Below are 27,404 nucleotides of genomic sequence, written 5' to 3' on the forward strand. Positions count from 1 at the left end.
CACAATACAAACCAACTTAATACAAAATGCACTGTTATATGATTAGAATTTCTGCATTAGCATATAAATAGTTGAAATGGTGCTAATTAAAGTGACTACAATTTTCTAAATGTTGTAGAGGTTAAATTACAAAATACCAGTCTGTAGGCTTAACCATAAAACCCAAATGTATTTGCTTTCCACTTATGTTCCTATTTCCTAGTCCCTTTGTATTTGGTTGTATTTAGTTGTATCCAATGCTATTCCAACTCAGAGAAGACCCATTGAAGTTGATGGACATCATTAACTTAGGCTCATTAATTGTAATCAGTAAAAAGGTTAATCAGACACAATAGAAAAGAGAAAAATGAGCAAACTCCGATACCAAAGGTTAAATTGTATTCACAACTGGTCCTATAGTGACCAACTGTAATTGGCACAGTGGCGACAAATATTGGAGAAAAGGAGCTAAAATGGCAGTTACTGATTCCAGCTAAGCAGATGGACTTCTTTCTTTCTTTTTTTTTTGTCCTTTCCCCTCCCTCTGATTGCAACCCGAGGAATATCTGCACATAGAAACAGAAGAGGAGGAGCGAAATGGCAGTTGATCAAAACCAAGCTTTTATTCAATTAGCTTTTTGTATTTGTTTTCTTATTATTCTTATTCTTCTTTTGACAAAGTAACAATCGTAAATAAATAAGAATAAAAATGTGAACTCCACCACCGAGACCATTCCATTATAACTATCCAACCTCCGAAAATTTCAACACCTCTTGTAATGGTTTGACCCCATTCCGTTTTAACAGTACAAATTCTACAAACACTTCTCACATCTCCTCAAAATCATTTCTCCTGCATATTCCTTATCTTACCTTAATGGCACATGCTAATTTATCATTAATAGCTATATCCCACACCTGTTTATACCATTCTTCAATTTTATATTCTGCTTGCTACTTCCCAGCTATCATAATTCATACAGCTGTCAATAAATTTGTGAGCAAGTCCTTCATAGCCTGTGAACCTTCCACTCCATCGTAAATTGATAATCATGCTACCTCTGGACTTTTGGCCAGCTTTAATCCAGTGATTTCTCCTTAAACATAAGTACAATTTTTCATTAACATTTAGTGCAAATTTCTCCTAATAAATTCATTTGTTATGCAGTTTTCACTATGGTACACATTTTTGCAAGCTATTTTGCAAATGTAGTGCATTTTGGATTAATATATGCAGTTTTATGCTCTGTTTAATATATGTACTTTGTTTGCTTTGTAACCTATGTCACAAAATTCAGATACATGTGAATTTTGAGGGCTAGTTGTGCATTGGTTTGTGTTTTTGTTCAAGAGGTGTGAATTAGGCAGCTTCTCATTTAAATACAAACAAAATTAAATTTCTCTCCTCTTCCTATTGATGCAAAAGTATAATTGTTGTAAACAAAATTGAATTAGGCAAGTAACACTATGGGGAGCTTATTCACTTTCGGGTAACTAACAGGGGGTGGGTCGACTGACTTTTTCTTTTTTGACAAAACACTTATATGACGGGTTAATATGCTTTGTCTTATCAAAATCTCCTTCCACAATGAGTATTTCACCTATCTAAAATTCTTGCATCATTAATAGGAGTATTAGTGTCAGCATTATTTATAACCCAGCCTTGAAACAAATACAAGTATAGGTCTATGAATATATATATATATATATATATATATATTAAAAAATGGATGAGAACCTCAATAACAGTGGCATGAGTTTACTGCTCAAGTATTCCCAATTTGCCTTTTTTGAGATTTGAACATCTGTTAGGTCCCATCATGTACCCTGATATTCTTCCAAGTCAAAGTAAGAAACTATGAAGCAGAGTACTGTTAATTTCCTGCAGAAAGACATTTTCCCACTGGAGCCCAACAGCACTAATTAGGTCTTAACTTTGAATCCCATCAGGGAACATATAGCATTCCAAGAAACTTAAGAATTTCTTCATAATGTAGTTGTTGCTTTAGTGGGAAAATATATTAAGGTTATTTTCTTCTTTAAATGTATTCAGGGAAGTGGTCATCAGAAATGGCCTTCTGCAGTTCATATATCTCTCTCAAGCTGAACCAAAGCCCCCTTCAAAGTCTGACTGAGATTTGATCATTTTCAGCTTTCCCTCTTGCTGATTTCTGCCAGGTCCCATTTATTCAATAGTTGTGGGGAGGCAAGGAGGAAAACTTTAGGAGAGGAGGCAGTTGCGCTTTGACCAGCCCCCCCCAAAAGAGACACAGTGACACAGGATTTTAGTTTAAGTTTTTGGGCAATTAACTTTATTAAATACAGAATTTGAGTGGTATTGGCTTAGGCATTGGAATCCCACAGACTATATCAGACTCCCGCTTGCATCGCAGGGAGTCTGTTAAGGGCGAAACATCGCCAGAGGGAGCGCCGCCAGTGGCAACTGACTTGAGTTCACCCCCAGTGTCCCCATGGGGTCCTGGCATGGCCCTAGCCCCTACCACGGAGTTTTGGACAAGATCCAGACTGACCCCTGGATTCCTTTAATGGAATACCCTTGACCTTGGAAGGGTATGTGATGGCCACACCTCCCTTCACACATTGCTGTTCCAATGCCTAACTGCTAAACCTTACAAAGTTGTGGCGATTACTATGCGGTAGGTGGAAATGAAATGGCCCTGCCAATCCGCCAGATTGAAAAATTCCTACCAGGCCCCCATTGCAAAACAGGCGACCAACAAAGTGCATAGCAAGGCCAGATGCACAAAGGAAAGGGTGGGTGGGTGGGTGTTCCACTCTGCAAGGCAAAAGAGGTCCAGCAAACATCGCACAGGACTTATATTGTTTCACAGCCACCCCCCAAGCCAAGCGATTGGCTTTAGGGTCCAAGTGACTGCAAAATGACCAACCGGAGCGGAACAGGCTTACCCTGCCCGCACCAGATAGTGGGGCGTGCTCAGAGATCCGATCGCAACATGTACCCTCAGTCAAGTGGATCCGATTTGACAGAGGATAGCAAGCCTCCAAGCATGTATTGTGCCATCATATACACAGGGATATGTTGTAATCACTGCTGCTAGCATATGATTGGAAGGCTTAATCTTTATATACAAATTATATTTGACCTTTCCCACAGCACACCCCCAAATATAGTTATCTCACACAGTTGAGATGTTGTCAATATTGAACAGAATTTCAGCAACTCCAAAATCTCCACCCCCACCTTTCATCCCCAAACCCACTCACCTAACTGACCATCCTTGGGGAGAGCCCTGAAACAAGCCAAGGCTATTAGCCTTGCTATTCAGGAGGCTGTTAGCTGCAAGATCAATCAAACCAGGACTCTTCCTATCGTTCTCAACATGTGTGCCTATCAGAAGAGTGATTCAGCTGTGTTCCTCTGCCTTAATCTGCTGAAAGACAAGTAACTGCTGGACTCCTTACTAGTACGATGCCAGATTTTAATTAAGTTTGACGAAGGAGAATTGCTTTGGATTGATGGCTAAGAAAAAAAGTGGCAGTGAGAGCCCTCCGAGCCAAGTTGCTTAACCAGATCAAAAACAAAATTTAAACAATTAAGCCTGACAGACTTCTCAGACTGGACAATTGCCAACATTGAACAAGAGGTGCCTGATGGGCTAGAAACAAGGACAAGGGAACTTTTCAAACCTTGTATTTAAGTGTTTGACTAAGAAGCTAACCAGGGGGAAGGATGGACAAATTATAGCAGAAAAAGAAAGTTCAAATCATTCATCAAGGAGACATTAAACCTACAAAGACCAGTTGCTCCAGTTCTAAGTGGCCAAGCATGAAGAGAAATCCTCATTATCCCTTATGGCATCACAAACTCCACAGCATCACTGTCTATGATTTAGAGGAATGTGTGTAAAGGAGATGAGGTGGGGAAGCTTTTTAAGTCTGAGATCCACATTCTTACTAGAACAGCTTCGGGGTGTGTGTTACGTATTACTGGTGGTGAGAGCACAGGTAAAAGCAGTTGGGCTCAGAGGCAAACAGTGCGGGGAGCAACATACAAAATACTTGCATTTCTCCTAGAAACTGCTTTCCTGCCATGAAAAATAATAATCAAAGGCTTATACAGGCATAGCTCTTTCTTCCATCAAAACAAGCAGTTCAAGAATACATTCATGCACTTGAGGAGAAAGGTCATTCTCAAAGGCAAAGGCGTGTGACATGGTGAGAGTCTGAAACACCAGACAGAGCAAGCATGAGTACTGCATACACCCCCTGGATCTGAGGTTCCACACCTCTGTACACATGTAGACTCTCCATGGTTAGAGGCTTCGGAATACCAGTTGCTGGAAAATGCAGGAGGAGAGAGTACACTTGTGCCCAGGTTCTGCTTGGGGATTTCCCATGAGCATATGGCTGGCCACTGTGACAACAGGATGCTGAGTTATATGGACCTTTGGGCTGAGTTCCTTTCCCTAGTCATAGTCCAAGAGTTGGACACTAGAGGGCAGGGACAGCGGCTCAGGGTCTGAAGGCATGACCCTGTTATTTCCCACAACCGAGTTGCATAAAACCTCCAAAGGGCTACTGTGTCATAGATAATAGTGACAATGTTAAATATGGCCCTTGGTTTACTGGGCATATCTAGGCACAATTTATAGTGCTGCTATTGAACTCTGAAAGCCATCTACAGATTGAGGAAGGCGAATATGCTAACAGATAAATGTACTCAGGTCTTAAGAATCAGCATAAGAGATCCTGCTCATAAGCCCAAAATCAAGATAAATGAATTCACTGGGATTAAGAGACAGGGCCTGCTTTATTGTCAACTCATTTTGGAGCAACTTTGACTCAACATGGTATAGTTAAGAGTGTTGACCCTGGGAGGCCAATTCCCACTGTTGCTCATTTTAACTTGATACAGCCTTACTTTTTAAACTGACTGTGTATGAGCATATGAACTTGCTTGTGGGTATGTTTTTGTTTTTACATTTAAATTTTACTTAAACTCATTAAAAAGATATACAAAAGTTTATAACCAGCACAAAGTATTTTTTAAAAAAATTAACCAGAACAAAAAATCCTAATCTAAAAAGAAACCATTCCTCAACAAGAGGGAATATATCTTTCCATAACTTGCTTCTTTTTCCATTGTTGATTCCATTTGTTTGTTTCTTTTAAATAATTCCTTTACCTTACAATAAGTCTTCTTAAGGCTCCTTTTACTTCTTGATTTCTGAGTGTGTAGATGAGTGGGTTTAACATGGGAGTCACAGTTCCATAGAAGAGAGAAATTGCCTTATCCAGTTCATTTGTGGTTTTAGTTTGAGGTCGGATATATGAAAATATAGCAGTTCCAAAGAAAATGGTTACCACAGCCAAATGGGATGCACATGTGGAAAAAGCCTTTAGTCTCCCACCTGATGAATGGATTCTCAGAACTGCCACAATAATGCATAAATATGAGAAAAGGATAAAGGCAAAGGGAGCAAGCAATGTGAGGGATCCAATGAAGAACATAAGCAGTTGCCTCATGGAGGTATCTGAGCAAGCAAGCTTCATAACAGCTATGAGTTCACATGTGAAATGATTGATCACATTTCTCCCACAAAAGCGAGCTGGCAGGGCATAATTGGGAATAACTCCTAAAAAAAAGGCACTTGACCATGTCCCAGCTGCTAACTGAATGCACAATCTCTTGTTCATGATTAACATGTAATGTAGTGGGCTGGAAATGGCTATAAGCCTGTCGTAAGCCATAACAGCCAACAGGAAGCATTCAGTCGTTCCTAACCAGACACCATTGTTCATTTGCAAATAACACATCGTAAAGGACATGGTGGGTTTGTCCACCAGGAGATTTGCAATGGCCTGTGGGATGGAAGTTGTTGAATATCCAATGTCAAGGAAGGACAGATTACCAAGGAAAAAGTACATGGGGTTGTGGAGTCGAGGATCAGCAATGGTGCCCAAAATAATAAGAATATTTCCCGCAATGGTTACGGAGTAGACAACTGTCAGGAAAGCAATTAATCCCATTCTTGTCTTTGGTCGACCAGAATAGCCGATGAGGACAAATTCAGTCACTGCAGTCTCATTTTCATCTTCCATATCCTGAATCAAATATTCAATGACACTGAGAATGGGATTTTCTAAAGAAAGGACATAACCAGCTTGCTAGTCAATAGTATTCAGGTATTTCAGTCATTAACACACTCTAACATGCTAAAAAAATCACAATCCCACTAACATCAGAGATCACTAGGACTTGTGAAGGTAAGTTCATATAGGATTGCATCCAACAACATGTCTAATCTTAAGTAAAGAAATACTGAATTCAATCAGATATACTCTACTTTTATTTGGAGGTTATCAAACAAATACGATTTGTGTCACTGCATTTTGTGTGTGCTTACAATGGATCCCCAATCCAATAAATCTGAGTGAATTAATTGTTTTTGAATTTTTCTTTTCTTTTGTTTATGCTTCCCAAAAAAATTAACAAGATGAATACATTATTCAAGTTCATTTTCTCATTTAAAAAGAGATGGCTGCTCATTCAATACATATAGAAATATACTTTTAAAATAGACAGTGAATACCTTCAAATGACTTTGACCTTCAAAACATTTTTGATGTCCTTCATCAGCATTTGTTACTAAAATTAGAATTGACATTTTTTAACCACTGGTCTTCACCTGGTGGATCATGATCCACTCATGGGTCACAGCCAAACACAAGATGGTCTTCCAGAAGAGTCTTTCAGATATGGAAGGTAAAAAAAAAATATAAGAAGCTGGCTGAAAAATTAATATTTGAGATAAAGTGGATCCTGAATCTGAAAAGGTTTTATAACATTATGGGATAAAGGATTGCCTTAATAAAGTATCAATTTCTGATCCTTGGAGAGTTTCAAAATGTTCTAAGTAGAGAGAAGCACAGTGCAGAAGGTAGTGGGTATATGTTTTGTTCATATCTGGGGGGGAAGAGCCCTTCTCTCAGGCTTTTTCCTTAGTTAGTTTATATTTTTAAATACACATCCTTATTCTGCATTCCCTTGGGTACATAGTCCCAGGAGACTCATTGATTCAGCAGCCTCAAAAACACTCTCTTGCAATGCAGAATTGAATCTGTACCTGCTCATATTGTAAAGAAAAAGAAAGGAATCTGGTGCGTTTTATGTGGGGGTGGTCCATAACACAGCAGTTGAGTACATTTTAAATGAAAAGTTGCCCAACAACTCCAGGTAGGGTTGAAAATTTCCCTGCCTGAAATCCTGGAAAGCTGACATGGACATACTTATTCCTAAAAATGTTTACCTTTGACATGTCAACTAGATTTGCAAGAATCTTTTATTAGCAATATTAACACAACAGGTGCAGATAAAACCTTGCTCCCTGCCTAAAATAGATTTTTCAATAGTTGTAGAATCATTCATCCACTTTAAATGTGGTGCCTTTCCCCTTCCCACACGTCTTCTTAATGCTCCTTTTACTTCCTGATTTCTGAGTGTGTAGATGAGGGGGTTTAACATGGGTGTCAGTACCCCACAGAAAAAAGAAATGGTTTTATCAAGCTCTCGTGTGTCTTTACTTTGAGGTTTGAGGAATGGAAATATAGCAGTGCCGAAAAAAATGCTTACCACAGTCAGGTGGGAAAAGCCAGCTTGAGAAAGCCTTCTACCTGCCACCTGATGAATGAATTATTAGCATGACCATTATAATGCACAAGTATGAGAAAAGGATAAAGGCAAAGGGGCCAAGAAATGTGAGAATCCCAGTTAAGAACATTAGCAGTTAGTTCAAAGAGGTATCTGGGCAGGTAAGCTTCAGAACTGCTTTCACTTCGCATGTCACATGGCCGCCGAGACCATATAACACCAGTCTTGAAAGACCTACATTGGCTCCCAGTACGTTTCCGAGCACAATTCAAAGTGTTGGTGCTGACCTTTAAAGCCCTAAATGGCCTCGGTCCAGTATATCTGAAGGAGCGTCTCCTCCCTCATCGTTCTGCCCGGACACTGAGGTCCAGCTCCGAGGGCCTTCTGGCGGTTCCCTCACTGCGAGAGGCCAAGTTACAGGGAACCAGGCAGAGGGCCTTCTCGGTAGTGGCGCCCACCCTGTGGAATGCCCTCCCATCAGATGTCAAAGCGATAAACAACTACCTGACATTCAGAAGACATCTGAAGGCAGCCCTGTTCAGGGAAGTTTTTAATATGTGACATTTTAGTGTATTTTTCATCTTTGTTGGAAGCCGCCCAGAGTGGCTGGGGAAACCCAGCCAGATGGGCGGGGTACAAATAATAAATAATAATAATAATAATAATAATAATAATAATAATTATTATTATTTTGTTGTTGTTGTTTCTGCAAAAGTGAGTTGGCATTGCATAAATTGGGGCTATCGCTAAAAATACACCACTGCTCCATGTTCCAGCAGCTAACTGAATACAACATCTCTTGCTCATGATTTGCATGTAGTGCAGTGGACTGGAAATGGCTATATACTGGTCATAAACCGCGATGGCCAAGAGGAAGCATTCAGTCATACCTAACCAGACACCACTGCTCATATGCAAGTAACACACTGCCAATGGTGGGTTTGTCCACCAGAAGATTCACATTCTTACTTGAACAGCTTTCTGGGGCGTGGATCACATACTACTGGTGGTGAGAGCAAAGGTAAAAGCAGTTGAGCTCAGAGGCAAACAGTGTAGGGAACAACATACAAAATACAGCCTTTCTCCTATAGGCTGCATTTCTGCCATGAAAAAACCAAAGGCTTAGACGTGCATAGCTCTTTCTTCCATCAAAGCTAGCAGTTGAAGAATACATTCATGCACTTGAGGAGAAATGTCATTATGGGGTGTGGCATGGTGAGAGTCCCAAACACCAGACAGAGCAAGCCTGAGAACTGCAAATGGCCCCTGGATCTGTGGCTCCACACCTCTGTACACATGTAGACTCTCCATAGTTGAAGGCTGCTGAATATCAGTTTCTGGAAAATGCAGGAGGGGAGAGTTTACTTGTGCCCAGGTTCTGCTTTGGGATTTCCCATAAGCATATGGCTGGCCACTGTGACAGCAGGATGCTGAGTTATATGGACCCTTGGGCTGAGTTCCTTTCCCTAGTCATAGTCCAAGAGTTGGACACTAAAGGGCAGGGGCAGCGGCTCAGAGTCTGAAGGCATGACCCTGTTATTTCCTACAACCGAGTTGCATAGAACCTCCAAAGGGCTACTGTGTCGTAGATAATAGTGACAATGTTAAATATGGCCCTTGGTTTACTGGGCATATCTAGGCACAATTGAAAGTGCTGCTATTGAACTTTGAAAGCCATCTACAGGTTGAGGAAGGCGAATATGCCAACAGATAAATGTACTCAGGTCCTAAGAATCAGCATAAGAGATCCTGCTCATAAGCCCAAGATCAAGATAAATGAATTTACTGGGATTAATAGACAGGGCCTTCTTTACTGTCATTTACCAATTTACACTGTTGCTCACTTCAAGTTGTTACATCCTTACTTTTTTAAACTGACTGTGTATGAGTATAGGTACTTGCTTATGTATTCGTTTTTGTTTTTACATTTTATTTTTACTGATAGTCATCAAAAGATATGAAAAAGTTTATACCCAGCACAAAGTATCTTTTTAAAATAAACCAAAATAAAGGGGGGGGGGTTAGTCTAAAAAGAATCAGGAGCAAAGAGAAGGAAGGAGGATAGAGAGGTGGAAGAAAGAAAAAGAAAGGAAAAATATAAGGGGGAGTAAAAGGGGGGATTATAAGTAAAAGATGAAAAGACTTTTGATTCTCTGTAAGCTAAATATAATTCAAAGTATTCACCCAAATAGACATCAAACTATTTTATTTTCTATAAAACAGTATTTATTCCAATCGTCAAATACAGTTACTAAATGTTCATCTTCTCTTTCATGCAAAATGTTCATAAGAAGTTTCCAATCCTTAATAAAAGAATATAATGATTTCTCCTAATTAAATTTGTTAAGTTTGTTATCTGAGCTAAGTCCCATAATTTTATCAACCATTTCTCAATAGGAAGGACTATATCTTTCCAGAACTTGCTTGTTTTTTTCCATTGTTGATTCCATTTGTTTGATTCTTTTAAATAATTCCTTTACCTTACAATAAGTCTTCTTAAGGCTCCTTTTACTTCTTGATTTCTGAGTGTGTAGATGAGTGGGTTTAACATGGGAGTCACAGTTCCATAGAAGAGAGAAATTGCCTTATCCAGTTCATGTGTGGTTTTAGTTTGAGGTCGGATATATGAGAATATAGCAGTGCCATAGAAAATGGTTACCACAGTCAAATGGGAGGCACATGTGGAAAAAGCCTTCAGTCTCCCACCTGATGAATGGATTCTCAGAACTGCCACAATAATGCGTAAATATGAGAAAAGGATAAAGGCAAAAGGAACAAGCAATGTGAGGGATCCAGAGAAGAACATAAGCAGTTGGTTCATTGAGGTATCTGAGCAAACAAGCTTCATAACAGCTATGACTTCACATGTGAAATGATTGATCACATTTCTCCCACAAAAGCGAGCTGGCATAGCATAAATGGGAATAACCCCTAAAAAAAAGGCACTTGACCATGTCCCAGCTGCTAACTGAATGCACAATCTCTTGTTCATAATCAGCATGTAATGTAGTGGGCTGGAAATGGCTATAAGCCTGTCATAAGCCATAACAGCCAACAGGAAGCATTCAGTTGTACCTAACCAGACACCACTGCTCATTTGCAAGTAACACATTGCAAAGGACATGGCGGGTTTGTCCACCAGGAGATTTGCAATGGCCTGTGGGATGGAAGATGTTGAATATCCAATGTCAAGGAAGGACAGATTACCAAGGAAAAAGTACATGGGGTTGTGGAGTCGAGGATCAGCAATGGTGCCCAAAATAATAAGAACATTTCCCGCAATGGTTATGGAGTAGACAACTGTCAGGAAAGCTATTAATCCCATTCTTGTCTTTGGTCGACCAGAATAGCCGATGAGGACAAATTCAGTCACTGCAGTCTCATTTTCATCTTCCATATCCTGAATGAAATATTTAATGACACTGAGAATGGGATTTTCTAAAGAAAGGAAATAACCAACTTGCTAGTCAATGGTATTCAGGTATTTCAGTCATTAACACACTCCCACATGCTAAAAAAATCACAAGCAGTTACTTTTAAAACCTTACAAAACTTACTCCCTTTTTAAATTACATCAAAACTAAATTGCAGCCATGTGGGCACTCTTTTAACATGCTTACATTCTATCCTCTTTAACTGAGAAATCGATTGGTTGGGGGGGTGAAGTTTGTATAAATGCGTTGCAAACTATGGAAATCCCCTAGCAATCTGCCATTTCTTCTTCTGTATTTTGCTGGTTTATTCTCATCATCAAATGGCTGGCTCACACACAGGTTTTCAGGCAAGATAAGGAACTTTTCCTAATATCATTTGAAAAGATAAAAATGTCGCCTGAGTGCAGTGAAATGATGGAATTGATTCTGAATGAATGCTTTTTAAAGTAAGAAATATAAGAATTTCCTCATGGATGCATTGGGAAGAGGCACTAAAAATGAGGGGCAACATTTGATGTTTCTGGAGAATGCAGCAAAGATCACACAGTCCAGTTAATAACTAAACCTTGTACTTTGAATTTATGCAGAAGTCTCCATATTGTCTTAATTCAATTGGACTAATGGGAGAAAGTTACTATGCTAACTTACTTAAATTCATTTAACTCAGGATTCAAGTTACACTTTTGTGATTTCCCCTGCCACTGAAGCAATACATTGTTCAGGGAATCTCCCTGACCTTCCAAAATGGCTGCAGAAGGATAATGGAAAATTGTTCTTCTGCAAACCTGCATAACAGTAGAATTAAATTTCTGTTTCCAAATTATGTCCCACTAACATCAGAGATCACTAGGACTTGTGAAGGTAAATTCATATAGGATTGCATCCAACAACATGTCTAATCTTAAGTAAAGACACATTGAATTCAATCAGATATACTCTACATTTATTTGGAGGTTATCAAACAAATATGATTTCTGTCACTGCATGTTGTATGTGCTTATAATGGATGCCCAAACCAATAAATGCAGATGTATTAATTACTGTTTTTGTGCATTTGAATATTTGTTTTCATTTTGTTTAATCTTCCCAGTATATTTAACAAGATGAATACATCATTCAAGTTTATTTTCTCATTTAAGAAGAGACAGCTGCTCATTCAATACATATAGAAATATACTTTTAAAATAGACAGTGAATACCTTCAAATGCCTTTGACCTTCAAATGCCTTTGACCTTCAAAGCATTTTGGATATCCTCCATCAGCATTTGTTATTAAACTGAGAGTTGACATTTTTTAACCACTGGTCTTCACCTAGTGGATCATGATTCACTCATGGGTCACAACCAGACCAAAGACAGCCCGCCAGAGCAGTCTTTCATATATGAATGGTAAAAAATAAAAAATAAGAAGTATGTTGAAATATCAATATTTGAGCTAAGTATGGATCCTGTGTCTGGAAAAGTTTTATAACATTATGGGTACACAGGATAAAGGATAGCATTAATAAAGTATTAATTTCTGGTGCTTGGAAAGTTTCAAAATGTTCCCAGTAGAGAGAATGATGGTGCAGAAGGCAGTAGATATATGTTCGGGGAAAGAAAAGCCATTATCCCCTGAGTTAGTATTTTTAAATCTGCATCCTTATTCTGCATTCCCTTGGCTACATAGTCCCAGGAGCCTCATTGATTCAGCAGCCTCAAGAACACACTCCATGCAATGCAGGGTTTTGTGTGTACCTGCTCATATTGCAAAGAAAAATAAAGAAATATGGTGTGTTATATGTGGGGGTGGCCCAAAACACAGCAGTTGAGTACATTTTAAATGAAAAGTTGCCCAACAACTACAGGTAGGGTTTGCGAATTTCCCTGCCTGAAATCCTGGAAAGCTGCCACCAGTCATTGAAGACAATACCTAACCAGATGGACCGGTGGTCATAACTTGTATAAGGTGACTTTTAATGTTTCACAGCAGTTCCAAACTCATCCCCCTCACTGTTTCATTTCATGATGAGTTGATTTCCAAATTCCCTTTATCTACATACATCTCCTTAGAATTTTAATAGATTCGCCATTGAATGACATGGATGAAGATTCTTCTACCTAAAAATGTTTACCTTTGACATGTCAGCAAGATTTGCAAGAATCTTTTATTAGCAATACTAACAGAAGAGGTCCAGATAGAAGAAGAAGAAGAAGAAGAAGAAGAAGAAGAAGAAGAAGAAGAAGAAGAAGAGTAGTGGTAGTAGTAGTAGTTTGGATTTGATATCCCGCTTTATCACTACCGGAAGGAGTCTCAAAGCGACTAACATTCTCCTTTCCCTTTCTCCCCCACAACAAACACTCTGTGAGGTGAGTGAGGCTGAGAGACTTCAAAGAAGTGTGACTGGCCCAAGGTCACCCAGCAGCTGCATGTGGAGGAGAAGGAAAGCGAACCCGGTTCACCAGATTACGAATCTACCGCTCTTAACCACTACACCACACTGGCTCCTTGTTTAAATATACTTTTACTGTGACACCTTTTCCCTTCACACAAGTCTTCTTAATGCTCCTTTTACTTCCTGATTTCTGAGTGTGTAGATGAAGGGCTTTAGCATGGGTGTCACTACCCCATAGAAGGAGAAACAGTTTTATCCAGCTCTCAAGTGTCCTAACTTTGGGGCTTGAGGTATGAAAATATAGCAGTGCCATAGAAAAAGCTTACCACAGTCAGGTGGGAAGCACGTGTAGAGAAAGCCTTCAACTTGCTACCTGATCAATGAATTCTTAGGGTGGCCATTATAATACGCAAGTATGTGAAAAAGATAAAGGCAAAAGGGCCAAGAAATGTGAGAACCCCAGTTCAGAACATTACCAGATGGTTCAAAGAGGTATCTGGGCAGGTAAGCTTCAGAACTGCTTTCACTTCACCTGTCACATGGTCAATCATGTTGTTTCTACAAAAGTGAGCTGGCATTGCATAAATTGGGACTATCCCTAAAAATACATCAGTGTTCCATGTTCCAGCTGCTAACTGAATACAACACCTCTTGTTCATGGTTAGCATGTAATGCAGTGAACTGGAAATGTCTATATACTGGTCATAAACCATGATGGCCAAGATGAAGCATTCAGTCATACCTAACTAGACACCACTGCTCATTTGTAAGAAACACATTGCAAAGGACATGGTGGGTTTGTCTACCAGAAGATTTGCAATGGTCTGTGGGATGGAAGTTGTTGAATATCCAAGAAGGATCCAAGAATGTCAAACAAGGACAGATTATTGAGGGGAAAGTACATGCGGTTGTGGAGTTGGGATCAGCTCTCTTCCTCCTTCTGCCATTCCTATCCATCTACGTCTGCTCTTGGGGGCGGGGACATGTTGCAACCATCTAGAATAGATCTAGACAGGACTGGGGGAACCTCAAGGGTGAAGAGGAAATAGCTGGAAATTGCGTCCCTGGGATGATCATGAAATATATTGTAGTCAAGGCTGATGAGCCATCATTTTTACTTTGGTTAATAGTTTCAGATTTGTTTAAACAAATGAAAAGTATGGGTTTTTTTTAAAAAAGTTCAATAATATTGAATGTGAAATCTTAGACATATTTATTTGCCGATTACATAAGATGTAAAAAAATTATACATTGCTTGGTAACAAATAATAAACAAACAAACAAACAAAACTCTCAAAGCAGATAAAACTATTAAAAGAACAATTAACAGTAATAATTTAAAACTTTTGAAAAGTTTAAGTGACAATAAATTATAAACAGATTAAAAGTTGCATAAACCTTCCAAGTAACTGGGTATTTACAATAAATATTTTTGTCATTTCTCCTGGGTGTCCTTTATTAGTAGTTGGTATAAAATGAAAGAAAAGCCCTATAAGACTTATTACTTTGTTTCTTAGTTAGCTAATATTTTTAAACCATGATTTTCCTCTGCATTCCCGCTGGAGTATATTCCCAAGAATGTCACTGATTCAGCAACCTAAGAACAGCCTCACACCATGCAAATTCATGCTGTTAATCTTTAAAGAAAGAAATTAAGCCTCCAAATAATTTTTTATTCAGGTAAAAATGAACATGGGCAAACGGGATTGCTGCCCTCTCTGAAACTGACTGCAGTCATAGACTAATTAAAATACACTGATTTTACTGAGGCCTATTGAATCCGCTCTGAGTAAAACATAGTTGAAAACCATAAAGGGGAGGAGGGCTGCAATAGATGCTAGAATATCAATCCACATAAATATTAAATAAAAAGTGGAAAGAACGGGGGGGGGGGGGGGATATTACTGAACTGTCCATATATCATTCTCTGGTGAGGGAATTTCAAAGATGTGACTTCACAATTAAAAATGCCCTTGGTGGTAACTTAGAATGCTACAACTTCAGAAAAAGATTATTATTATCATTATTAAAAAGGAGGGAGTAAAAGGGGGGAAATAAAAAGTAAAAGATGAAAAGACTTTTGATTCTCTGTATTCACTCAAATGGATATCAAACAATTTAATTTTTATAAACCAATATTTTCTTTCAAACTTCATATCCAGTTACTACAAGTTCATTTTCTCTTTCATGCAAAATGTTCATAAGAAGTTTCCAACCCTAAAAAAGAATATAATGATTTTTTCCTGATTAAACATGATAAGTTTGTAAGCTCAGCTAAGTCCCATAATTTTATCAACCATTTCTCAATAGGAGGGACTATATCTTTCCAGAACTTGATTGTTTTTTCATTGTTGAATCAATTTGTTTGTTTCCTTTAAATAATTCCTTTACCTTACAATAAGTCTTCTTAAGGCTCCTTTTACTTCTTGATTTCTAAGTGTATAGATGAGTGGGTTTAACATGGGAGTCACAGTTCCATAGAAGAGAGAAATTGCCTTATCCAGTTCATTTGTGGTTTTAGTTTGGGGTCGGATATATGAGAATATAGCAGTGCCATAGAAAATGGTTACCACAGTCAAATGGGAGGCACATGTGGAAAAAGCCTTTAGTCTCCCACCTGATGAATGGATTCTCAGAACTGCCACAATAATGCGTAAATATGAGAAAAGGATAAAGGCAAAAGGAACAAGCAATGAGAGGGATCCAGAGAAGAACATAAGCAGTTGGCTCACGGAGGTATCTGAGCAAATAAGCTTCATAACAGCTATGAGTTCACATGTGAAATGATTGATCACATTTCTCCCACAAAAGCGAGCTGGCATGGCATAAATGGGAATAACCCCTAAAAAAAGGCCACTTGACCATGTCCCAGCTGCTAACTGAATGCACAATCTCTTGTTCATAATAAGCATGTAATGTAGTGGGCTGGAAATGGCTATAAGCCTGTCATAAGCCATAACAGCCAACAGGAAGCATTCAGTCGTTCCTAACCAGACACCACTGCTGGCTTGCAAGGAACACATTGCAAAGGACATGGTAGGTTTGTCCACCAGGAGATTTGCAATGGCCTGTGGGATGGAAGTTGTTGAATATCCAATGTCAAGGAAGGACAGATTACCAAGGAAAAAGTACATGGGGTTGTGGAGTCGAGGATCAGCAATGGTGCCCAAAATAATAAGAACATTTCCCGCAATGGTTATGGAGTAGACAACTGTCAGGAAAGCTATTAATCCCATCCTTGTCTTTGGTCGACCCGAATAGCCGATGAGGACAAATTCAGTCACTGCAGTCTCATTTACCTCTTCCATATCCTGAATCAAGTATTATCTTCAAAGACACTGAGAATGGGATTTTCTAAAGAAAGGACATAACCAACTTGCTAGTCAATGGTATTCAGGTATTTCAGTCATTAACATAATGTAAAATGCTAAAGATTCACATGCAGTTATTTTTAAAATCTTACAAATGTTTCTTTGAGGGAAGCCATGCAGACACTCTTGTAACTTGCTTACATTTTATACTCTTTAACTGAGAAATAGTTTAGTTATAAAAGAAAAAAGTTTGTATAAATGCATTGCGAACTATGGAAATCCCCTATCGATCTGCCATGTCTTTTTCTGTATCTTGCTGGTTTAATTTCATCATCAAATGGCTGGCTGATCACGCATAATCTTGGCACACATTGGGGTCTGACCTCTTAATAGTATAGCATACATCTCCCACAGACCATCTGAAATACCGGTACGTGTTTCAGAAAAGCTGCATTAATAATTCAGAAATTATGGCCACACAGAAGTTTTCCAGCAAGATGAGGAAATTTTCCCAATATCATTTGAAAAGATAAAAATGTTGCCTAAGTACAGTGAAATTATGGAACTGATCCTGAATGAGTGCTATTTTTAAGTAATGAATATAATAATTGGTTTATGGATGCATTGGGAAGAGGCACTAAAAATGAGGGGCAACTTTTGATCCTTCTGGTGAATGCAGCAAGGATCACACAGTCCAATTTAATAATTAAATCTTGTACTTTGAATTTATGCAGAAGTCTCCATATTGTCTTAATTCAATTGGACTGATTTGAGAAAGTTAATGTTAACTTACTTAAATTATTTTAACTCAGGATTCGAGTTACACTTTTGTGATTTCCCTTGCCACTGAAGCAATACATTGTTCAGGGAACCTCCCTGACCCTCCAAAAGAGCTGCAGAAGGATGATGGAAAACTGTTCTTCTGCAAACCTCCATAACATTATAATTATACTGCTGCTTCCAATTTAAGTCCCACTAACATCAGAGTTCACAGGGACTTGTGAAGTTAAGTTCATATAGGATTGTATCCAACACCATATCTAATCATAAGTAAAGACATACTGAATTCATTCAGATATACTGTAGGTTTTTCGTAAAGTGATCAAACAAATATGATTTGTGGGACTGCATTTTGTGTGTGCTTACAATGGATGCCCAAACCAATAAATGCGGATGAATTGATTGCTGTTTGCTCATTTGAATTTTTGTTTTTATTTTTGTTTAATCTTCCCAATCAATTTACAAGCTGAATACATCTTTCAAGTTCATTTTCTCTTTTAAAAAGAGACAACTGCTCATTCAATGTACCGTAATTTTCGCTCCATAGGGCGCACCGGACCATAGGGCGCACCTCGTTTTTAGAGAGGGAAATCAAGGAAAAAAAATATTATTTCCCCCCCCCCAGCCCCAAAGAGCAGCGTACAGGCTGCGCACAACCTCTCCCTGTCGGAGGGGTTGTGCCCGGCTATGGCACAAGCCAAGACAGCGAGCGGGATGGATCCCGCTCACTGTTTTGGCTTCCTCTTTAGCCCCGCACAACCTTTCCCTGGCACAAGCCAAGACAGCGAGCAGAGAAGAGGAGACCCTTCTGTTCCTCCTCCGGCTTCTAGGCAGGTGCGTGGCTGAAGGGGCGCTGCTCAGTTCTCCCTCTCTGCACAGCGCAGAGAGGGAGAACTGCACAGCACCCCTTCAAGCGAAGCTGGAGGAGGAACAGAAGGAGACCCAGGAGGAACAGAAGGGACCTCGCGCTGCGCTCCAAAGGCTTCGGGTTCCTTTGGCTGAAGGCAGGAGAGTCTTGCTCTCCCGGCTTCAGCTAAAGGAACCCGAAGCCTTTGGAGCACAGCACAAGGAGCCTGCATTCGCTCCATAGGATGCACACACATTTCCCCTTAATTTTTGGAGGGGAAAAAGTGAGTCCTATAGAGCAAAAAATACGGTATATAGAAATATACATTTAAAATGAATACCTTCAAATGCCTTTGACCCTCAAAGCATTTTGGGTGTCCTCCATCAGCATTTGTTATTAAACTGAGAGTTGACATTTTTAACCACTGGTCTTCACCTGGTGCATCATGATCCACTCAGGGTTCACAGCCAGACCCAAGATGGCCCTCCAGAGCAGTTTTTCAGATATGGAAGGTGAAAAAATAAATAAATAAGAAGCAGGTTGAAAAATTAATATTTGAGGTAAAGGTGGATCCTTAATCTGAAAAGGTTTTATAGCATTATGGGTACACAGGATAAAGGGTTGTATTAATAGAGTATCAATTTCTGATCCTTGGAAAGTTCCAAATGCTCCCAGTAGAGAGAAGGGCAGTGCAGAAGGCAGTGGATATATGTTCTTGGAAAGAAAAGCCCTTCTCTCAGCTTTTTTCCTTAGTTAGTTTACATTCTTATTCTGCATTCCCTTGGGTACATATTCCCAGGAGCCTCATTGATTTAGCAGCCTCAAGAACACTCATGCAATACAGAGTTTCATCTGTACCAGTTCATGTTGCAAAGAAAAATAAAGAAATCTAGTGTGTTATATGTGGGGGTGGTCCATAACACAGCAGTAGAGTACATTGTACACGAAATATTTCCCAACACCTCCAGGTAGGGTTGCAAATTTCGCTGCCTGAAATCCTGGAAATCTGCTACCAGTCAAGGAAGACAATACCGAACCACATGGACCAGTGGTCTGAGCTTGTATAAGGTGACTTTCAATGTTCCTGTGTTTCACAGCAGTTCCAAACTCGCCCCCCCTCACCGTTTGATTTCATGATGAGCTGATTTCCAAATTCCCTTTATCTACATACATTTCCTTAGAATTTGAGTAGGTTGGCCACTGAATGACATGGATGGAGATACTTCTACCTAAAAACGTTTACCTTTGACATGTCAACTAGATTTGCAAGAATCTTTAATTAGCAATATGATCAGAACAGGTCCAGTAAAACATTGCTCCCTTTTTAAATATACTTTTACTGTGGCACCTTTCTGCTTCCCACAAGTCTTCTTAATGCTCCTTTTACTTCCTGATTTCTGAGTGTGTAGATGAAGGGCTTTATCATAGCTTGGAATCTGTTATGTTGGTTCTAGGGATCAATTTTATTTGTCTTATTCACTATTCAATGCAATTTACTTAATTTTTAAACTTCATTTATTTAAGTTACAAATTTACATAAATAACATACTTTCTTTCCACAGCATTTATTGTCAATGCAAAGGGCGGCGGGGGGCACAAATTAAACAGCAGGGGATGTCATACATTACATATCCATTGCACAGTGTCAATAAATAACAACAGTTATTACCAGACACAGGATGAATATGGGAATATCAGCTACTTCCACATCTTCAACATCCCTAGTAGGCTTCACTGTGATTTAGGACCCTTGCAGTCCAGGATTCTAAACTGTGTGGAGAGCAGAGTAATATCCCCCAAGTATTTCAGCTCCCAGTTCATGAAATGGTATACAGTTGCGTGATTAGAATTCAATGAAGGAACAGGGCAGATGGACTTTTCGCCCCTCTCCTTCTTGCAAAAATCTAATCACATAGGCATGGACCTCTGAAGAGCGCTACTCAGTAACCATATTCTAATTCCAAGCTCTTTTACAAGTTTAAATTACTTCTCCATGAGTTAAAATGGAAGGATCGGGAAATAAGAAGGGAGAGAAGCATGAAAAACAAACAGCTGACCGACTGAGATATGAGATTTAGAAGTGCAAGACCCTCTGAAGTATGGTGCCCATAAATATTAGACTTCATTGACTGACATAGAACCAGCAATAGCAAGAGGGCATGTCCTTGAGTCCTGTAGCATCTGTTTGCTCATTCTTACATTCATATTGAATATTTAACACAGGAAAATAAAGGAAAGAAAGAAGCATACTGGTCATAAATGTTTATAATCTCTGACTGCTTTGAGCTATGCCCTAGAAAAGCACCCTGGTTATTTGAGCAACACATTTGACAAATGAAATCACAGATTTTCTAGAAAATGTGCTCTGAAAGGTGAAAAATACTAGCTATAAGAGAAGGGGAGTTCATGAGGAAAAAATTACATAAGGTTGTGAAGCAAAGAGTTAGTGCTCACAACCAACATTATAAGTCCACTTCTAATTAGAGAGCCAGTGTGGTGTAGTGGTTAAGAGCAACAGTCTCGTAATCTCGGTGACCAGGTTCATGTCTCCGCTCCTCCACATTTCAGCTGCTGGGTAACCTTGGGCCAGTCACACTTCTTTGAAGTCTCTCAGCCCCACTCACATCACAGAGTGTTTGTTGTGGGGGAGGAAGGGAAAGGAGAATGTTAGCCACTTTGAGACTCCTTAAAGGGAGTGGAGTGAAAGGCGGGATATCAAATCCAAACTCTTCTTCTTCTAATTAATTTACAGTGCAATTGTGTGCATGCTTATTCAATTAGTACTAAGGTCCACTATGCTCAGTGGGTCCTACTCCAAGTGAAATGGAACTACAATTACCATGTTTCTTTGAGGGAAACAATGTGCTTTTAATATATGGTATGATTGTGACCTCAATCACTGCATGACTGGAACAACTTTTGCAAGTCCAAACCTCTCCTTCCCCTGTGCACCCCAGAAACTTGCTTAGGATTATCCTCAATCCTTCAGAGTCAACTGGGAGGAGTGTGGAGAAAGCATGGGGAGAGAAAAAAGGAAAATTCAATTGCACTTGCAGAGATCATTGCACAACATAAGCTTAATTCTACATCCTCAGTAAATTTAACTAGGGGATAGAAAATAAAAGAGAAGACTCCCTGGAAAAGACCCTGATGTTGGGAAAGATGGAGGGCACAAGGAGAAGGGGATGACAGAGGACGAGATGGTTGGACAGTATTCTCGAAGCTACAAACATGAGTCTGACCAAACTGCAGGAGGCAGTGGAAGACAAGAGTGCCTGGCATGCTCTGGTCCATGGGGTCACCAAGAGTCGGGCATGACTAAACGACTAAACAACAACAGAAAATAATAGAATATAGTGGTGCCATTGATTTTTTTTAATCACAATCAAGTAGAACATGCCAGTGGATAAAGGCTTGTTCAAAAGTAGCAGCACCTATGAGAACTTAATTCTGTTCACTATATCTCTATGCTCATTTTTTAATTATTATTTATCTTTTCTTCCCAAAAGTCTTTTTAATGCTCCTTTTACTTCCTGATTCCTGAGTGTATATATGAGTGGATTTAACATGGGAGTCACAATTCCATAGAAGGCAGAAATTATCTTGTCTAATTCATGGGTACTTTTAGTTTGTGGTTGGAGATACGAGAATATAGCAGTGCCATAGAAGATTGTTACTACTGTCAAGTGGGATGCGCATGTGGAGAAAGCCTTCAGTCTCCCACCTGATGAATGAAGTCTCAGAATTGCCACAACAATACGCAAATATGAGAAAATGATAAAGGAAAAGGGCGCAAGCAAGGTAAGAACGCCAGTTAAGAACATCACCAGTTGGTTCATGGAAGTATCTGAGCAAACCAACTTCAAAACTGCTTTGAGTTCACATGTCAAATGGTCAATCACATTTTGTTTACAAAAGCGAGCTGGCATTGTATAAATGGGGATTACCCCCAAGAATAAGCCACTTGACCATGTCCCAGCTGTTAACTGAATACAAAACTTCCTGCTCATTATTATTGTGTAATGTAGTGGACTGGAAATGGCTATATACCGATCATAAGCCATGATGGCCAAAAGGAAGCATTCAGTCACACCCAAGCTAACACTAATGCTCATTTGCAAGTAACACATTGTATAGGACATGGTGGGCTTGTCCACCAGAAGGTTTGCAATGGACTGTGGGACTGAAGATGTTGAATATCCAATGTCAAGGAGGGAAAGGTTACTGAGGAAAAAGTACATGGGGTTGTGGAGCCGAGGATCACCTGCAATCACCAAGATGATGAGGCCATTTCCCACCACTGTTATAGAATACACAACAGTCATGAAAACGAGTAATCCTATCCTTGTCTTTGGTCTACCAGAATAGCCGATAAGGACAAACTCAGTCACTGTCGTCTCATTTTCCTCTTCCATATCCTGAATTCAGTATTATCTGCAAAGACATAGAGAAAGGAATTAATCTAAATCAAGGCCACGGTCAAATTACAAAAACGTTATGCAAGTAAGCCTTTCAGTCAGAGGGGAGGATGGCTTTTTCTTATGATGCTTTATTTATTTTATTTAATTAGTGTGAAAATATTACTTCTCTTCAAGTATCATAGGAAAAATAATTCACATTGTATAATTTTAATAATTCACATTGTATAATTCTTTGCATGCATTCTTTTTATTCAAGTGAGAGTAGGAGATTCTTGATTAAATTATGAAAAACAATACTTTGAAAGCAATAAAATGTAATCCAAAATGTATTTGTTTAGGACTTTTTAAGTTTATAAATATGCTATATAAAAACAAAAACAAAAATGCATTTTTGGTAAACAAAAAAACAAGAAAACTTACTCAAATTTATAGACAAGATTAATAAAGATGTAAATATAGTTAAAATAAAATTATTATAAAGTATTAATTATTTACCTTTTCTTAAGAAAATAAATAAACAAATGTTGCTTAGCTATGATTTTATTATTACATTAATTTACAAAAAGAACCATTTTCCAGTAAACTTTTTATCTTTATTTATGAAATAGTTTGGTTGTTGGGGCACCTTGGAAATATAGCTTTTTGTTTCAGGTTCAGAATATAAATTATGCTAAATCATTAAGCGATTCAAAGCGCATCCCTGGGCATATCTACTTAGAAGTAAGCTCCATTCAGTTTGGCTGGAGCTACTCTAAGGTAAGTGGGTATAGGATTGCCGTCTATATTGAAACATTAGCATGGTGATGAAACAACTGAACTAAAACTCACCTTACAAACAATATATCTTTCTCCACCTATGTTAAATGAGATACATCCAAATGACATTAATAATAATGTTGGAGATGTGAATCTGTTAGGACAGCTTTAACGCATATTTGATAGTTATGCCCACTTATTTTGGAAATATGTTTTACATGATTTTTTTTAATGAACCAGTACATCTAGAGCTGTTAATAATTTTATTCATGATAACTTAAGTTTGTATTGCTGTGCATTGGAAAACCTCACATTCCACTTTAGGAATAATTGAAAAACAGCAACAACACTTCAATGCCATTAATGAAGCTGAAATATTTCTCTAGAACTTAATTACAGGAAAAGTGAAGGAAAAATTTAGAAATACCAATAACAAAATAAACCACTACCATGAAACCATTAAAATAAATGAACAATTGTATTAGGATGAGTGCACTGGCATAATATCCAATATAGCATTTCAGTGGAAAGAATATTTTATTAGGCAGACGTGAATTTTATAAAGTATAAAATAGGAAGCAGCATTGAAACGTGCTTATTTTTTGTCATTTAGTTTTGAATACCTTCAAGAAAAACCTTTAAAACTCTGCTGAGAATCTCTCTCACTCTCTGGACACCTGCCACTGCAAAACAAACACACACATCCCTACTGGATCTCTCTCAGAAATATGAACTCAAGTATTTCACTTTATATACCCTAGAAACTGCAATATGTGAATTGCCTAAAAGCAAATCTAGATCCAAGCGATTTTGCTTCATCTGATTGCAGTTTGAATACTCACAGTTTGTCAAAACAGAGCACAGCATCTTTCAGCTGGATAAATTTGGCAAGAGAAATAAAGAATGAAATGAAAACACAATACCTTTAAATGCTTTTGCCCTTTAAGGCTCTGTGGATGTCCTGTGTCTGCATTTGTTATTAAATCAAGAAGCAGCATTCTTTAAATTACATGGGAATTGCATCCAATCAGTATGTGGAACAATGAGAAAAATCTAAAGATGTTTGAATGGCAACTAGGAAAACTAATTCAACATTATCTTTTATGAGATTTCAAAATAATAATAAGAAGAAAATTAAGTAAAACTAGATACCGTATAAGAGGATGCATTTTGCATCTCTTTCATGATGGCATCATAATTGAAAATTTGCAGAATTGTCCCTGTGCAGCCCCACAATAAATACTTGCATTAATAAAGTCTTCTTTTGCGTTCCACAGAACAAAAATCCAACTATTTTGTTGTTGTTGTTGTTGCTGTACTTATGCATCCATATAACAGTAAAAAAAGCCCAATGGGACTTTGTTTGATTTTGTTCCTTAGTTGCTTGCTATTTTTAATGAATACTCTCCCTCTTCACTCCCATTGGTGCATAATCCCAGGGGAATGAATCAGCATTCTCAAGTATATTCTTAAACAATACAAACTTTCATGCCACTCTGCAGGAATATAGACCTACATAATGCTTAATCTGAAGGAAAACTTGTGTTGGACAGGTCCTGCTGGTGAGCCTCCCATAGTCTCTTTGGAAAACAAGATGTTGGATTAAATGGGCTTTTTCCTGTCCCAGCAAGAAACTCCTTGTGTTCTTCTTTGCTGTGTATAGGGTAATTAGAGTCAAAATGAACACACTGAAAATGAGCTTCTAATATCCATGCATTCACAAGATTGTTTGTTTAAGAGCCTTAATTCCTGAATGTACCCAGAAATATAGAATCATAGAATTATAGAGTTGAAAGCAACCCAGAAGTTCATCTAGTCCAATCCTTTGTGATGCAGGAATCTCAAATAAAGCATCCATAACAAATGACTTAAAAAACATCCATGGAGGGGGCCACCAGGGGGCGCATTGGAAGATGGCCGACAATAACATCTCTCCAACCCACACGAGGTAATTAAGAGGCTGATATGGGAGTATGCAGCCTCCCTTGCCCCCCGAAGGGAATGGGGGGGGGACTGCCTTGCCAGCTGTGTCCATAATTCACCCCCGGATTTGAAAGAAGGGGGTGAGGGCACTTGGCACGAAGCCCTCGGGTGAGGTCGGCTCTCCCTGACGCTGTCTCTAATCACGCACTGGTTAGCATTAGCTCAAAATATATAATTGGAAATATATAATTGGAAAGAAGCTAATGCACATACATCAAGTGAAGATCAGGAGTAAAGACTGCTGATTAATGGGATCTCTGTGAGCAGAGCGACGGTCTGGACAATAAATCAAGTGAAGAATCATCATTAAAAGATTGGTATGTTGGAGTGAAACGGAAAGGGGGGGATGAAAAAAATTTTATTTATTTTTTTGTCTTATGTGAGTACCAATAACCCTCCCCTCCAGAGAGAAGAATCGTTGCAAATTACTAATCACAAGCAGGAGATTAAGAACTGTGTGGAAATGAATTACTGATCAAAGAGAGTACTGGTGGAAACATCGGGGAATGGAAAGAAAGTTTTATGACACAGTTACAAATGGAGTTTCGTTAAGACAGGCTTGCCCATAGGAGGACGAGGGGGAGGAGGACCAGGGTCATCAGAATGTGAATGTATGGTTATCGGAATGTGATCTTGACCTGGCAGGGCCCCCTGAGATATAGATTGGCAAGCCTGTGGAAATCAACGGACAGACTGTGGGAATGTTATTTACGGAGGTGTGGAAATGGCGTCTGTCCTTTATGTGATATGACTCTTGGAGAGTGTAAAACCCACACAGGATATGTTTGTTTTCAACCCACTTGTGAAGATTATCAGAGATCACAAAGAAAGGAAAAGATGATAACAACAAGAAGATGAGGAAAATAACAAAGAGACTATCTGAACAGAACTGGATAGAACTGTTTAATTTAAGCAGCAGCAAGAGTGATGTTTGGATCCCTTTCGGATCTTGAAGTATGGGTACCCCCAACAAAATTTTAAAAATCTGGCTGTATAATTTGGAACTAATGTGATTTGGAATTAATGTGATTTGATTGGCCTGTTAATAAAAATTATATTTAAAAAAAAATCCATGGAAGGAGAGTCAACATCCTCACAAAGGAGGCCATAGGATGGTCTATGGATATCGCCAGCTTCATTTTTGCCTTTATTTATTTGAAGATCTTCACAGATTAGGGTGTGTGCTAATGTGAACGGGGCTAGTAATCAAACTCATTAAAGTGTTGCATTAATATCTATTGAGGTATAGTGGGTCACTTTTAGAATTTATACTGGAGTGACATGGATCCTAGCATTCACCACCATCTAACTGCAGTCATATAAGAAAAAGTGCACAACTGTGTTTTCTGGTTCCATCGCCTCTGTCTCTTCCCTGTTGCTCACTCTCACTAAATTGCACGTTGGAAGGGCTGGTCTGAACAGTAATAGCAGGCAAGCACCTTCATAGTTTTGTTTTTGGCACCTCTTGAAAACCTCTTTTTTTTCCCACAAGCCTCCCCAGGCATGTAATTTCAACATGCCATTTTATTGTGAAATATTGTTTTTTAAAACAGTCAGGAAGGCTGATCGATCGCCAAATGACTGATATATTGCAACATAGCAAACAGCCTGCTTAATAATTATGAAGAATAACACAATAATGTGGAAGGTACTGTATTTTTAAATCTCAAAAGGAAGGTTTGGACAACAGCTTGGACTGGAAAGATTAATGATTTGGGAGTTGCCACGACATTAAACTTCAGAGAGTTGGATAACAGCCCAGATTGGAATGGAGCCAGTTGAAGCTGTGCTAGCAAAAAGACAGTTGGAAAAAGTATATTACACAAATAAATCTATACTCGACGGACGAAAGGATATATGATTTCTGACATGATTGAGAATCGCA

At 38.7% G+C, this 27,404-nt stretch overlaps 4 protein-coding genes across 4 annotated transcripts; all 4 read right to left on the reverse strand.

Moving 5' to 3' along the window:
* Window positions 1–5,142: 5,142 nt before the first annotated feature.
* Window positions 5,143–6,063, reverse strand: LOC307200212 (olfactory receptor 13H1-like; the record flags this gene model as incomplete). Its single annotated transcript, XM_079948629.1, has 1 exon — window positions 5,143–6,063. One exon carries the CDS (start codon window positions 6,061–6,063, stop codon window positions 5,143–5,145), a length of 921 nt encoding a protein of 306 aa, XP_079804755.1.
* Window positions 6,064–10,088: 4,025 nt separating this feature from the next.
* Window positions 10,089–11,009, reverse strand: LOC307200211 (olfactory receptor 13H1-like; the record flags this gene model as incomplete). The annotated part of the gene is made up of 1 exon (XM_079948628.1): window positions 10,089–11,009. One exon carries the CDS (start codon window positions 11,007–11,009, stop codon window positions 10,089–10,091), a length of 921 nt encoding a protein of 306 aa, XP_079804754.1.
* Window positions 11,010–15,808: 4,799 nt separating this feature from the next.
* LOC307200210 (olfactory receptor 13H1-like) lies at window positions 15,809–16,729 on the reverse strand (the record flags this gene model as incomplete). The annotated part of the gene is made up of 1 exon (XM_079948627.1): window positions 15,809–16,729. One exon carries the CDS (start codon window positions 16,727–16,729, stop codon window positions 15,809–15,811), a length of 921 nt encoding a protein of 306 aa, XP_079804753.1.
* Window positions 16,730–21,844: 5,115 nt separating this feature from the next.
* LOC307201519 (olfactory receptor 13H1-like) lies at window positions 21,845–22,774 on the reverse strand (the record flags this gene model as incomplete). Its single annotated transcript, XM_079950789.1, has 1 exon — window positions 21,845–22,774. One exon carries the CDS (start codon window positions 22,772–22,774, stop codon window positions 21,845–21,847), a length of 930 nt encoding a protein of 309 aa, XP_079806915.1.
* Window positions 22,775–27,404: the final 4,630 nt, after the last annotated feature.

This window comes from Podarcis cretensis (genome assembly GCF_951804945.1).
Source record: "Podarcis cretensis genome assembly, chromosome: 13".
Taxonomy (NCBI): domain Eukaryota; kingdom Metazoa; phylum Chordata; class Lepidosauria; order Squamata; family Lacertidae; genus Podarcis; species Podarcis cretensis.